Source organism: Zosterops lateralis, assembly GCF_965231275.1.
Source record: "Zosterops lateralis genome assembly, chromosome: 4".
NCBI classification, from domain to species: Eukaryota; Metazoa; Chordata; class Aves; order Passeriformes; family Zosteropidae; genus Zosterops; species Zosterops lateralis.
This window is the reverse complement of record NC_139765.1, coordinates 33894483-33908133: the sequence shown is the minus strand read 5'-3', so window position 1 is coordinate 33908133 and position 13651 is coordinate 33894483. Positions and strand designations below refer to the sequence as shown.

Genomic DNA, 13651 nt, shown 5'->3' with positions numbered 1-13651 from the left:
TCTAACCATTTTACTTATTTTTATTATTTTTTCATATATTTTTAACACATGTATTTTCAGTGACACTGAGTGTCACAGAAAATAATCTACTGTACAGGACCCAGGATTAAGAAGCCTGTATGATTTACCCATCCCACAAGTAACGACCAGAAGCTGGAATACCTCTGTCTAGCAGTTTTTAGGGTGGTTTCAAGAAGATAAGGACTCTCTGTAAAATGTGACTGAAGAAGCCATTTAGCCTGCAAGGCAGACAGGACACGTCAATTAAGAATGACCTAGTTTCACTGGACTGGTGGAGATTTGGGGTATTCTCTGAACTATGTTGGAAAGAAACCACAAATCATACGGCTCTGCTTGGGAAAACTACCCATGAGAAGTGGGATTAATTTTGGCTTGAAAAATGGAGTTTTGCCAGTTTGGACAGCTATCTCACAGAGACAGTCTGGTCTGTGCCTGTGGTACCCTCAGCTTACCAAGCAGCAGGTGCTGAGCTGAGGGGTCGTAAGGCTAGATTCAAGTAATAGAATTAAAGAGTGGCTGGTCATTTTATCTTCCTGACAGAGAGAGCAATACAAGAGCAGGAAGTATGAGGTAAGAACCACAAACAAAGCCTGGAGGGATGATTTGTTACGGCTTAGGATCTTATGAGAAGTCTTGAAAGAACGTCAACAAAATCTGGGTGTGGTAAAAGTGGGTCCAGCAGAAGGTCTTAAAGCAGGCAGCAAAACAATAGCAGGACTTCATATGGTCTAGACCAATGGCCAAATACAGGAAACCAAAAAGTGTGCTTGCTGGCAGAAAGGAAGAGGTGCCTGAGAGCAGAAAATTGCTGTGACGGCCAAGCAATATCCAGGAGGGACACAGACACTTCCTCACAGAGCACCAGGAATTATGTGGGCGACCCTGGCTCTGTGTTCTCAAGGATGGATCAGGACAGATGCCAGCAGTGAAAGCAGCATCCCTGGAGGAGTGTATACAAGGAGGGAAAAGCAGAGCAGCAGGAGGGGAAGTTGAATCGAGACATAAATACCCATTCCATGGTTACCCATCACACAAAGTGGTCTGTAAGATCAATTGAGGTCTGAAAGCAGTTTGTCCTGCAGATGACCTTATGAAGGAGAGCAGCTGGCTAAGGGCTCTCTGTCAGCTAAGGAAAACAGAAGTCTTAGGGATTATGTCAGACAGTGATAGGTGTCTGTAGATGCTCAGCCTTGGATCACCATCACCCAGTGATGAAAATCTAAGGGTCACACTGGCTGTGAGCCACAGTGGTCCAGCTGCACAAGACTGCAAGTGAGCCTGACAACCCAGTGTCTGGGCAAAGAGTAACACTTACTGAGGTGTCAATTGGACTGAACAGAAAGAATCACTCGGTGGACTAGCACAAGATAAATTTGCAGTACATGAGTGTCATATGCTTTTTTGGTAAAAACCTAACATACTGCAAAAGAGAGTAAAACACAAAACACATAACCTTGATTTACAAGATTTAGATAACCCTGCTGTTCTCAGTGCATGCAGTTAACCTAATGGTATAACTTCTAGTTGACTTCTCTGATAGGGCTGAATGGCCGGAAAGCTACAGCCAGAACATCCCTACTGAAAAGCATTGTTTTTCTGCATTGCTGCTAGCAACTTAGTGTTGCCTGAAGCCATGACAGCAGAAGCATTTGGTATTTTGCCAAAGCAAAAAGGAACGGGTGTTTTACCCAAACTGCTTGGAAGGATTCAACTCTCTTTGTGTTTCCTGCATACCTCTGCAATGTACCCAGAGCACCATGGAGGCGAAGCAAATTTTGTATGTGAGTCAGAGAAGAAATTGACACTGAAAAGTGATGGAAGTTTGCTGGATTTGCCAGAAAAAACAGTGGAAGCAGGAACTATTATCCAGTCCTTTGCCATCCAGCAGTGATAAAGAAGGAGTGACCACCAAGGGGCAGCATTTTCTTAATTGCTTTGTCATGTTATTTCTAAGATCTTCTGCCCTACTATTCATTCCTATGACACCATTTGGATATCTGAAATAAATAAATAAATAAATAAATAAACAAACAAACAAATAAATAAATAAAGTAGTGGTTGTGAAAATGGCCTTGAGAGCCTGTATATGACAGTCAACAGGAGAGTGCCCGGCACTCGCCTCTTTTTGGAGGTACAGAGTAGAGAGGTCACAGAATCTGGAAGAGATTTGTAAATTGCCCTGACTTATGTGGAAGGTACCATTGATCAATACTTTACACTTTAATGTCACGCAGTGCAAAAGCGTGATTAATAGAACAATTAAATACCCTTGCTTCAAGCAGAGACCTGAACTTTCATTTTGGTGGGGTTTTTTTCAGTACCATAATGTTTAGCTAGTTTAAAGGTGTTCTTTAATTTCATTTTAATGAAATTAAATCATATCCAAATTTTACAGATACAGTGAAAAATTATCATATTGTCAGCAAAAACCAATTAGATTATGATCCTTTAATCACTCATTTTGAACATGAAGTCCCTGATTCAGCAATTCATTTAAGTGTGCTCTGAATTTTAATTATGTATGACGATCATTGTTATTCAGAAAGGTGTTTAGGCATATGCTTATATGTTTTGCTGAACTGAAGCTTGAGAGCAATAAGAAGGCATCTGGCACTTACCTAAGAGCAATTGAGGGTGAGTCATAGTAGCGAAACTGAAGCTGTGGCCACAGAGAGTTACTGCATAGAGCAGTCTCCAATCCCTGAATTAATAATCAAGAAAGAAAAAGATCTGCTTATCTCAGTCTTCAGATTCCATGGGTGTCTTTTTCTCTGGTTGAAACTGCATTATTTTACTAGGGTCGTTTCATTTCTTGTCAATCAAGGATGATGAATATGGGAATGTTTGTTTTTTTCATCACACTTTCCACTGGACAAATAATTCCCAGCACGAAGGGGTAGCTGTTGAACAAACTCCTGCTGTAAAACCAGTTGAAAGGCTCCCATTGATTCTGAGGAAAGCGGCTGCAGGCCCTGGGTGAGTCACTGCATGGGCAGGCCTGGTCTCAGCACTTCTTGTTCTGTTTCTGTAATACAGCAGCAGATCAAGGTCTCCCAGCCAGTGACTAACAAATGCTTAGATTGGAGAATCACTTCCCGATCCTAAAGTCTTCTGACAGCAGGCTGCTGCCTCTTTCTAGCTGTTTCTTTCCTTCTAGATGTCTCAGTCATCAGTGTGAGCTACTCTAGGATGGCAGACTGTCTCTAAGAGCACCTGGCAGGGCTCTGGCAAGCACTGCACTTGGCAGCACTGCTCTACTTGCCTCATCATGATACTAAGGGAAGAATTTAACCCCCTGTCAACTCAGAGTAATAAATGAGAGAACTCCCCAGCTGATTATCAGCTCTTTTACCTGCAGTGTCCAGAACCATTTAAATCTCACTATGACTGATTAAAAAACATAATGGAAAATTGATTTTTTTCTGTGTTATAGGGGGAAAATCAATGCAGATTAAGAACGAGAGAAACCAAGAGTATATATTCTAAACTGCAGAAACACATGCTTTCTAAGGCCTCCTAAGTCTCTGCACTGGTAAAATAATCTCAAACAAACTTGAAAGCAGATTGAAAATAGATGGGGTGTCTCTAAGCGAAAAGAGACAGTTATCCTCTGCACCTGCTAACAAACAGTTCCTTTTTTTGTTATGAAATGTCTCTAACTTAAAATACTGCCTGAAAGTAAACTCCTTCATCAGTTCATGATGAATTCTTCAAAGGCATTTTGGAAGACACTCTAAACCATTGGCTTTATGGTAGCTTTATTTAGGATTTGAGGAGAGAGAATACTGCAATCAGAAAGGAAGAAAGACAGACATAGGAAATTATTACCTTTCAACCCCTGTGATTTAGAAAGAATAACATGCTTCTTTCTTGATCTGTTATATTATATACTTACAGATTAAAATTTGACAATGTGGCATTGAACTGTAACTGCCTGCTGAAGTGATATCATTCACTGCTGTATACCAGGAACTTCTGGACTTGGGAATCCTGTGCCGTTTCTAGGATGTATCCTTCCACTGCTTTTGGATTATTCACTGTAGGCTCTCCTCTGTACTTTCCAGCAGAAATGATTAATGGAAAGGGTGGATAGCCATGCCCTCATTACTGTGTAATCACTTCTCTTCATTTAGAATAAAGGTCAATTTTGACAGCAATACTTTTTTTTTTTAATTATTGTTTTTCTAAGTTCCTCAAACTCTTTTGACAAACCTAGGTAAGTTTTCCTCCTTTCTGAAGTTGTGCACCCACACATATTTCTTCCTCATGTAAAGGAGAAAAAAGTTGTTGCTGCAGTGCTCTGGGCATTTAAGACCTGCTAAAAGTACAGCACCAAGTAGGTACTTCTTCTGGTGGTGATGAGTGCATATCTGTCTGAGGATGTAGAGCTGAGCTTGCTGTTCGGTTTTGGTGGCCTTCCCAAACACTTCACCATTTCACCTGATAAGGAAAGTAAGCTGGGAAAAATGCTAGACATTAATTGTGGCAAAGATTGTCCTGTCTCCATTTTGACAACAGGATTAAGACAACATGATTTCTAATGGCTACACTGAGAATTAGGGATGTTTGACATCTGTTTCTGTAATTCTGCACTCCCTAAATGCTCTAAAAAGCATCCAAAAGCATCAGATTCTGTGATAGGAACACCAGAACCAATACCTCGAGGAATATAACTGGGAAACTGGGCACTGCATATAATGGGTACTGACCTCCAGAATTGCCTTCAGCAGGGCCCTGAGCTCAGCATTGCCACCCCGTTCTTTTTTTTTTTTTTTTATCACGTCCTCTGCTATGTGAGTATTTCTGTCTATCCACTGCCAAACTTTAAACATCAGAAAACTTATAAACTCAAACTAAACCATTTGGCTTTAAAAGCTGCAATAAAAGTGAACATTGGAGAATATGAATCAGATAAATGTGTCCCTGTGACAAGAGTTTGTTTTTTCTACTGAAAAATAATTTCTTATTCTGTATGTTTTGCCACTGAAGGTTTGCTTTTAGAAAGCACCTTACAGAGACTATCAGAATTTTTCTCTGAAGCTGAGTTCAAATATGTGCAAAAATTGGATATTTCTCTTTTATGGTGTGTGTATAAATAACATTATAGCACTCTCCCCGCAGAGTGCATGGCAAAGATGGAGGTACATTTACAGACAACCTATGTAAGCCACAGCAGCTTTGGCGTCTTTGTACGAAAGCAATGAAGATGTAAGTTAGCTAAGGATTTGCTCCTCATTCACAAAACCGGCTCATGCCTCAGTTCCTTTTTTGCTGGTAAAGCTCTTGGGTTACCAGCAGCACTTTTGGAGTCTTATTTGGTAATCCTGTTGCCTGGCTGGTGCTGCTCGGTAGCCCTGAGGCAATATTTATCTGGCAGTATTTATGACTAACTTTTGTCAGAACCCTTTTAAAGTTGAATTCTTATTGAAGGAGGGTTGGAATTGCAAATAAAGAACCTTTTTTCTTATCTGATTTCAGCCATGGCCAGGGGAAAACAAGTATTTTGTGGATTGTTTGTGGGTTATTTGTACACGCAAAGGATTGTGTCACAGGAACCTTGCAGCCAACTACCATCTGCTGCTGCTAATGGAAACTGTATAAACGGGCCCAAATTAGCAAGTCTCTGAGATCAAACCATATGAAGAATGAAGAATCAGCAGTCAGTTAAATTTTCAAAATGGCATTCTAAAATGTGGGGGTTTCTTCCAAGTCCCACACTAAAATATGCTGCAATGTACAACAGTGCAGTGCTGAGGGTGAGTCTGGGGAACGAGGGGGTAATTCTGAGGTAATGGAAAAGACAGTTTCCTCAAAATACTTGGAATATACCCAGTGATTTGGATAGTTCTATATGTTGTGGGTGCTGGGAATAGGCTGGAGAGATGGAAATCACCTGGGAAAATTTATTTCAGTGGTGGAGTTTATGAACACAAGGCAACTGAGCAGACGTACCTTGCATGTTTGTGTGATTAATAGCTGTGGTGAAGGGTGAGTGATTAACAGCCTGGTGCCAAATGGATATCAATGGGATCAAACCATGCATTTGGCAGATACAGGAAGGAGCATTCATTGTTGCACACAGAATAAAGGAGAGTGCAGCAGCAGCTCCCCAAACCCCCGGTAGAGCTCTGGCATGTGAACAAGAATCTGGCTGTAACCCTGCACAATAAGGACCACGCATGTACACATGTGCACGCAATTACATGGCATGAATGTAACAAGAGAAAATTGAATATAAAATATTACAGAAAGCCAATAATTCTGGTTTATATCTTTCTTTCTCCTTGATGCATAAGAGAACCTGGCTATTTTAAAATCTGGGTTCTATTTACATAGCCAAATTTAATGCTCTTTCTTGTGCAAAATATGGTAGGAAGGAATTTAAAATGTTAACATTCTCTAGATCTGTTTATCTCTTTTCATGCCTCCCTCTGTATTAAGGAATAGACACTAGATGATTGAAACTGTGACACTTCCGCTGAAGATACGACAAACTATGCCAGCTGCAAACATGATCCAAAATCTTTGACAACGCACCAACGTACAGAATAAGGATTTAATCACATGGTAGCCAGCATATGGGAAAATCCTTTTGTTGATCATGCAAGTTGCATCTTTTACTCATTACCTGATTCAGGAAACTAAATTAAGGCCTTAACACAGGAAGTCAGTGTTTTCCATAAGATGTATTCAGTAGGACATTGTTGCTTTCCAAAAATTCCTAATGGAAATAGAAAGGAAAAACATTCTTTTTACCAACTTTATCTAAAAATTGTAACAAAAACAATCTCACGAGGCTCAATTTTCCTCAAGGTCATTAGAGACTGATGAAATCTCTGAAAGTTTGCTACTACCAGTGCGGAAAGACCTTGGTATAAACGGGCCAGTTTGGTGATGGCAAATTTCATGGCAGCTAGAGATAGGTATGTTTTCCAGGGTATACTTTCCCAAGCAAACAAAGTAAGCAAACATTACTGGAATAAAAAATAAGAAGAGATTCGATAAATTAGAAAGCTGCTACTTTGCAAATGTACATGGGAGGGAAAAAGTACTGGAACAGAGTCTCCAAAAAATTTTATTTTTGGTATGCACGCTGGAGATTATAACCTTCATTTCATTGCATCCTATGGCACACATCAATGTAATTGGAATTCAACATGTATGTGAAATAGCCGGTAGCCATCAACTCATTGTTCACAGAGTACACAATTCTGTATCTATCTGTTCATGTGACACAGCAGGGGAGAAATCTGGGTCACCTGCATTTCCTGAGTCACTGCAGTCACTTAAAAGCTGCAAATGTTCCACTGAACGGATTAAACTTCTGCTACAAATCTTGTGCACAAAAACAATCCCTCACATGTTTCATATTTTGCATTTTACCATATTTGAAAATAAAAGAAGGAATTGCCTTATCTCTAAATCAACATAGAAATGTCCTTAAACCACTAAAAATGCAGTAATGTGTTTATTTCATTAAAAATTCAGTTTAATGTGACTTTATTGCTAGCATGTGCTAATTATATTTTGACATATGGAGACAGAGGACATCCTCTGATTTCATGTATACAGAGAAGGTGTTTCCTCAAATTGAGTGAGCAGATGAGAAGAAACATTAATTCCTGCTAATTTACTTCCTGTTTCTGCTATATTGTTAATTAAGAACCTAGAACTCCTTGAATTATCCTCTCTGGGCTTGTCTATATTGCAGTAAAAAAGTCATTTAGTTCCAATATTATTATGAAAAATCAAACTGACTCTGTTTAGAGGGGTTCAAAGGTTTACTCCCTATAATAATTTTCCTTTGTTTATTTAACTCTTGAGAATTGTGCTTGTGCTAGTGTTAGATATGTTTTGGTAATGCTGACATATTCCCTCTGAAATAAGAATAATCATGGTTTTCCTGGCTTTACTTCATGCTTATACAGCAGGAAGCCAGGACTGTACTGAAGAAGTAAATTAGGTTATTCCATAGAAAATCTGCAGGGATTGAGGTGGAAATTACACTTGCATCTTTGGCTGCTTTTGCACTGCTGTGGGATGAAGATCTGATCTTGTATCATTTTTTTTCTCCAATTTTCGCAGCCAATATCCTAAGTTGTACATTTGAAGAACAAATAAAGTAGAAGTAGACAGAGCTAGAGTAAAAACTGTCTTTCAACATCTGTATCACAGGGGAAGTGTCAATAGCCTGAAAAGTAAAGGACTTATGGACAGCACAATGATTCACTTCTTTCTATGGGAAGGAAGATGACAAGGAACAGATTTTCAGTTGCTGATGAAACTTTTCCATCTACTGGGCAATACAGCTGCCAAGAAATGATGAGAGGCAGGATATGATACACAACTCATACTCCCTATCCTCCACCTGCACAAAATCCAGACACTGCACCACAGACCTCTTGGTTATGTTGCAGGCATCCATCTGTCACGTAGGACTTTTCTCAGAATTAGTGTCCTAGGCCAAATTAATCCCTCAGATAATTCCATTGTGTTTTGTCTAAGGAAATATCAATAACTGTGAATGGAAGGATGATCTCATGATGAAAGCAAATGAATGACTTGGAGTCAGGGCTGGGACCTTGGATAGATTTCTCTTCTGCTGTAGATTTCTCATATGATTTGGGTAAATAGACACAAATGCCAGTTGCCTCAATTTCCACCTATATAAAATGGGCTTAACTCATTTCCTTCCAGAGCCATCTTTTAAGAATCTGTATTTCTTTGGGCTGTTTTGATAAAAAAGAACTACAAAAAGCCCAAGCTAACAAAACCAAACCAAAACAAACCAAACGAAAAAAAACCCCCAAACTGGCATACTGCTATTTTTATTAAGCATGAGAAAACCGGTAAGAGGATCATGTTCTGGGAGATGACAAATAGACATATCTGCATTTAGTAACTTTATACTGTCAACTTACTCTGAACAAGAAGGATTAAAAAGTCTTTTTGATCCGTCTTTGAGTTATCTCAAAGGACATGGGGGATAAATATGCAAAGCAGATTAGGATTAGTCTAAAATAGAGTAATATTAAGAAAATAATCCTTGAAAATTCAGAAGAAACTAAAAATTACCTTTTTCTCTGCCAGTGAGATATACTCACCTATGAGTCACACATATGCTCCTGCATGTGTTGTGCATACAAGAAACTTCCCTTGAACTATCTTTTTTTTTCCTCTGTAGAGAGAGCCTGCATAATTAGATTAGGTCAAGTTAAAAATGCATTCGTTTTCTCTCTCCCTCTCTCCCTTTCTCTCCTCCCCTCTCTCTCTCCAGCTCTGCAGCAATACTCTAGCTCCACTGACTGATCTAAAGTAGGAACTGGTGCCTCCTAGAAATGTACATCCTTAGGAAATGTGTTCAGTTTAAATATCTCCAAATACTGACAGAAGTCCTGTGTGTGCTTGTTTTTCTTGCATCTGTTTAGTTTTTATTGTCATATTTCATACAGATTTCTATGAAATTTTACAGTTTTGGAGTTGCAACTTATTTTTACTTTGGCTGTCATTGCTGATATTATCATAACACTAGCAAAAAAGAAAAAAAAAAGCAATTTCTTAGAGAAAGCAGAAATACTGGTATCTTTGAAGATTTACATGATCTTGTTAGCATGAAAGGAAAACAACAGCTTGGATCCTAGTCCACAGAATCCAACAATTTTACTTCTATGGATCAGTGAGTAATTGTGAAAGCATCAAGGCTAAAGCATTCTCCTCTGCTCCTCATTCTCCACTTTTGATCAAGTAAAATCACTTTTTCCTTTCTTAGATAACACCAGTTTATTCTGGAATGTGTGGATGTTTCAAAATGCACCCAAGTTTACATTTTGGAGGTTTATTAAGTTACATCTTTGAGTGTCATTTGGATTGTTCAAAATTAGGCACAGTATGTTACGACATTTCTTTGGTGTTATCTGAACATAAAAACTTGCAAAAAAAAAATCCCACTTAATTATTACTATAGTAACATTTAATATCCAGTTACCTCACTCTAATCAAAACTCCAGCAGCTTTCAAGGGGTTATCCTTTCTCTTCTCAGATGCTTTAAGGAAGTTGGCACAAATATTTTTTACAAGCTCCAGCAAATGAACCCAGTGTATAGAAATTGAAGTGTCTAATCTAATCTGTTGAGGGATCTGTACCACATGCATTACCCTGACATTTAAGGTCTCATAGTCAGTGACCGGTTAACCAAATCTGTCACTGTGACAGACATGTATTTCTACATGCTGTGCCACAACTTAATCTTTCAGGCACCGTTTAGGTGAAATATTTTGTAACACAGTGACTCAGAGTCTGTAATTCTTTAATGAAGAAATTTCCCAGCTGGCATTAAAACAGATAATTGTGATTGTCATATTTGCAGTAAAGCAAAACAAAGTGAATTTGTCTACTAAGCTCTACACAGTAGATCAGCTGTTAGACTATGTAACTCTAGTTATCTTTACAATTACTGTTGCTAATATGTGTTTTTACAACCCTACACCTCTTCCCTCTTCCCTGGCACCACAGCCTATGACTTTCTGGAGGTAAAGACTGTTCTTGAAATGTCTGCTTAGTGACAGATCTGAACTTCTAAATTAGCTCTTCTGACACCTTGTGGGCTCCTGTACATCACACTGTAAATGTGCTGTGAGTCAGAATGTTGTCTGATATCTCTCAATGATATACTAAAATACAATTTTTTCATAACTGCATGCATTTAATATTTTTAACTAAGTATGAGAAGGAATTCTTTTATCATGATTTGATTTGATTTTTCTTTTGTGGGGTTAACGGGGTCAATAATTTTTATGTTCAATTTGTCTCCAGGTTTCTGCACTGGCTTTTTCTAGCTGCTGCCCCTGGCATGGTCTGGCTTGTGGAGTCCCAGAGCAGACAGGTGGGGTGGTGCATGCACATGTTGCCATCTGTATCTTTCTACAAAGCTATCTCCACTGCAGACAGTCCTTGCCATTGGGAGGAAACTTGTCCTTTGCTTGTAGAGAAATATCTCCGCAAGATACAGACTCTGTGGATTCTTGTAGTGTAGTTAAATCTACTTGGACAGGCTGGTTCCAGCCACCCTGGAGCACTTGGGATGTCCTGGGGAACAGGCACTCTCTACACAGTCTACACATTTCATCCCACCCTTTCTTGACATTTGCTTTTATTAGACAGTGTCTGGTTTTGTTAAACTTTTTTTCCTGGAGGATCTATTTTGTTTCTAAAGCTTTTCTGCCAGACCTCATCTGCAGTTGGTAGTCCTACCTCTTTGAAGAAAAAATACACATGCTTTTGATGGATAACAAGAGGTTTCTGCCACTATGACTCAGCAGCAATTATACTGCTTTTTATGCAGAGTTTATTAGGATACTCCAAAGAAGGAGCTGTACAAACCTAGTGCATGAATTCAGCAGTTCCACTGCAGCAAGAAGGACTAAGTCGTGATGACTGGGATCTTGGAAGTAGGTCCAGAAGCATATTGAGAACTGCGGTTTGAAAGGAAGGATCACAGGTCTGACAAAGAGTACCAACTCTTTAAAATCTAGGTTACTATATTCAGTGCTTCAGGCTGAAAAGTTTAATGCCAGATCAATGTGATCTGCTAATGGGTTCAATAAGGCTCCTCAAAGCCTTAATATTCTGAAAAAAATGCACCCTCCCACCATGTCTGCAATTACTGCCACTGATGGTGATAACACACTCCCTGAATCTAAGTAGAAGCAGCTGAGACGTTTGTGACACTTGGGGCAGACTTCCCAGGAGCACTTTAAGCATTGCTCCAAGAGAGGTCTTAATGCACTTCGTATATTTTGAGGTTGCAAAGAACAGCATTAAATAATCACATAGGGGAGAAAGCTTGTTAAAAGCTCCCCAGTTTATTAGACACAGCTTGATGAACAGACTCCCATTCTTCTGGGACAGCATGATGTGCCACTTGATGGAAATCATGAGGAAAGAGTTACATAAAAGGGCTGGCCAGCACCGAAAGGAGGCGACGTTTTAAAAGCTCTCTATAAAATGAAATAATCAGCTTGATGGACCCATATCCTTTCCATAACTTCATGCCTCTATATCCCATGAATTCTGGAAGACTGTTTCAGCACATTTCCTTTCTAGTCTATTTATCTGTTCTACTCAAAGGGCACATCTCTGGCCATACCCACCCTCCTCTCACGGACAGCAGTTGTGGGGCTGTGCTGAGGGGCGCCAGCTTGAGCACTCCTCGCCTTGGGCTGTGTTTGTTTCCAACCCTCTCTGCCAAGTTCCAGTGATTCTGCTTAACTGCAAGCTGAGCTAAGAGCTCCCAATGTTCACACTGACAGAGGGAGAAACAGCGGGCTGTGGGCGAGTGGGGAGGGGAGCCCCCTGCTCCGGCACCCCATCCCCAATATACCGATCTGACCTATTCAGCAGGGCTGAGGAAAAGGGAAAAAAGGAGGGAAAAGGGAAACAGGAAAACAAGGAAAATAAAGACGGGAAAAGGAAGAAAAGGGGAACAGAGAAAAAGGGAAGAGAAAGGAAAAAGAGAAGTCAAAGGGAAAACAGAATGGCAAAGGAAAATGGGAAAAGGAGGAAAAAGGAAGAGAAATAAACCCAGCAGCACACAGCCGGCAGGGAACGCGGCCCGGCCCGAGCCCCGGTGCCGGAGCGGGGCCGCCTCAGCCGCCGGCGCGCGGGAGGGGCGGGGAGGGGCGCGCGGGAGGGGCGGGGAGGGGCGCGCGGGAGGGGCGGGGAGGGGCGCGCGGGAGGGGCGGGGCGGGGAGGGGCGGGCCCTTGCGCAGGCGCGGTGGGAGCCCGGGGCGCCCCACGCGGGCGCTCCCAGAGCCTCGGCGGCGGCGCCCGGCTCGGCTGCGAGGGGCGCGGGCCGGGAGCGGAGCTGTGGTAGCGCCGGGGCGCCGCGGGAGGAAGGCGGGAGCCGCGCCCCGCTCCGCTCAGCCCCGCTCCGCTCAGTCCAGCTGCGCTCTCCCGCCGACCGCCGTGCTGCCATGGGGTAGGGGCGGCGGAGCGGGGGACGCCGTCAGGCTGTGGCTGCGGGCGGAGCGCGGGCCGGGGGGCACGAGGGGCTGGCGCGGGAGGCCGGGCACGGCACGGCAGGGCAGGGCAGGGCAGGGGCTGCCCCGGTGCCAGAGCGGCGGCGGCGGCGGCAGGCGGAGAGATGATCGCGGAGTTGTTGAGCAGCGCCCTGGGGCTCGCCCTGTACCTCAACACCCTGAGCGCCGACTTCTGCTACGATGACAGGTAGGGCGGGAGCGGCGCGGCGGGCGGGCGGGCGGGGGGTGCTCACCTGTCGGGGACGGAGCTTCGCCCCCCTCCTTGTGCCCGGGCGGCGCCGGAGGGTCCCGGTGCTCCGGAGCTCCGGGTGGCCGCGGCGGCACCGGGGCTCTGACAGCTCGTACTTAGTCCTGTCGAGCCCCAGGGCAGCGGAGGGGACCCGCCGTTCCGAGTTGGCGTGTCCGGGCTGATCTGATCCCCCATGCGCGGTGTCAGCGGGGTGCCCGTCCCGTCCCGTCCCGCTCCGCCCCGCCGGGACCAGCGCCCCGGGAAGGTGCCGTGCGCTGCTGGGCGGCCGCGGGCAGGGGAGACCCCGGCCGGGCTCGGGCTGCCCCGGGCTGCCCACCTGCTCCGCTCCCGGCCCAACCTGCC

General features: G+C 42.8%; 1 protein-coding gene across 1 annotated transcript in view; it reads left to right on the top strand.

Moving 5' to 3' along the window:
- Positions 1 to 13147: 13147 nt before the first annotated feature.
- The window catches only part of TMTC2 (transmembrane O-mannosyltransferase targeting cadherins 2), a 231557-nt gene continuing 231053 nt past the window's right edge, over positions 13148 to 13651 (top strand). Inside the window, exon 1 of the mRNA XM_083858728.1 lies at positions 13148 to 13246. Coding sequence (XP_083714854.1) covers positions 13164 to 13246 — 83 coding nt within the window. The 5' untranslated portion in view covers positions 13148 to 13163. The remainder of the gene's footprint in view (positions 13247 to 13651) is intronic.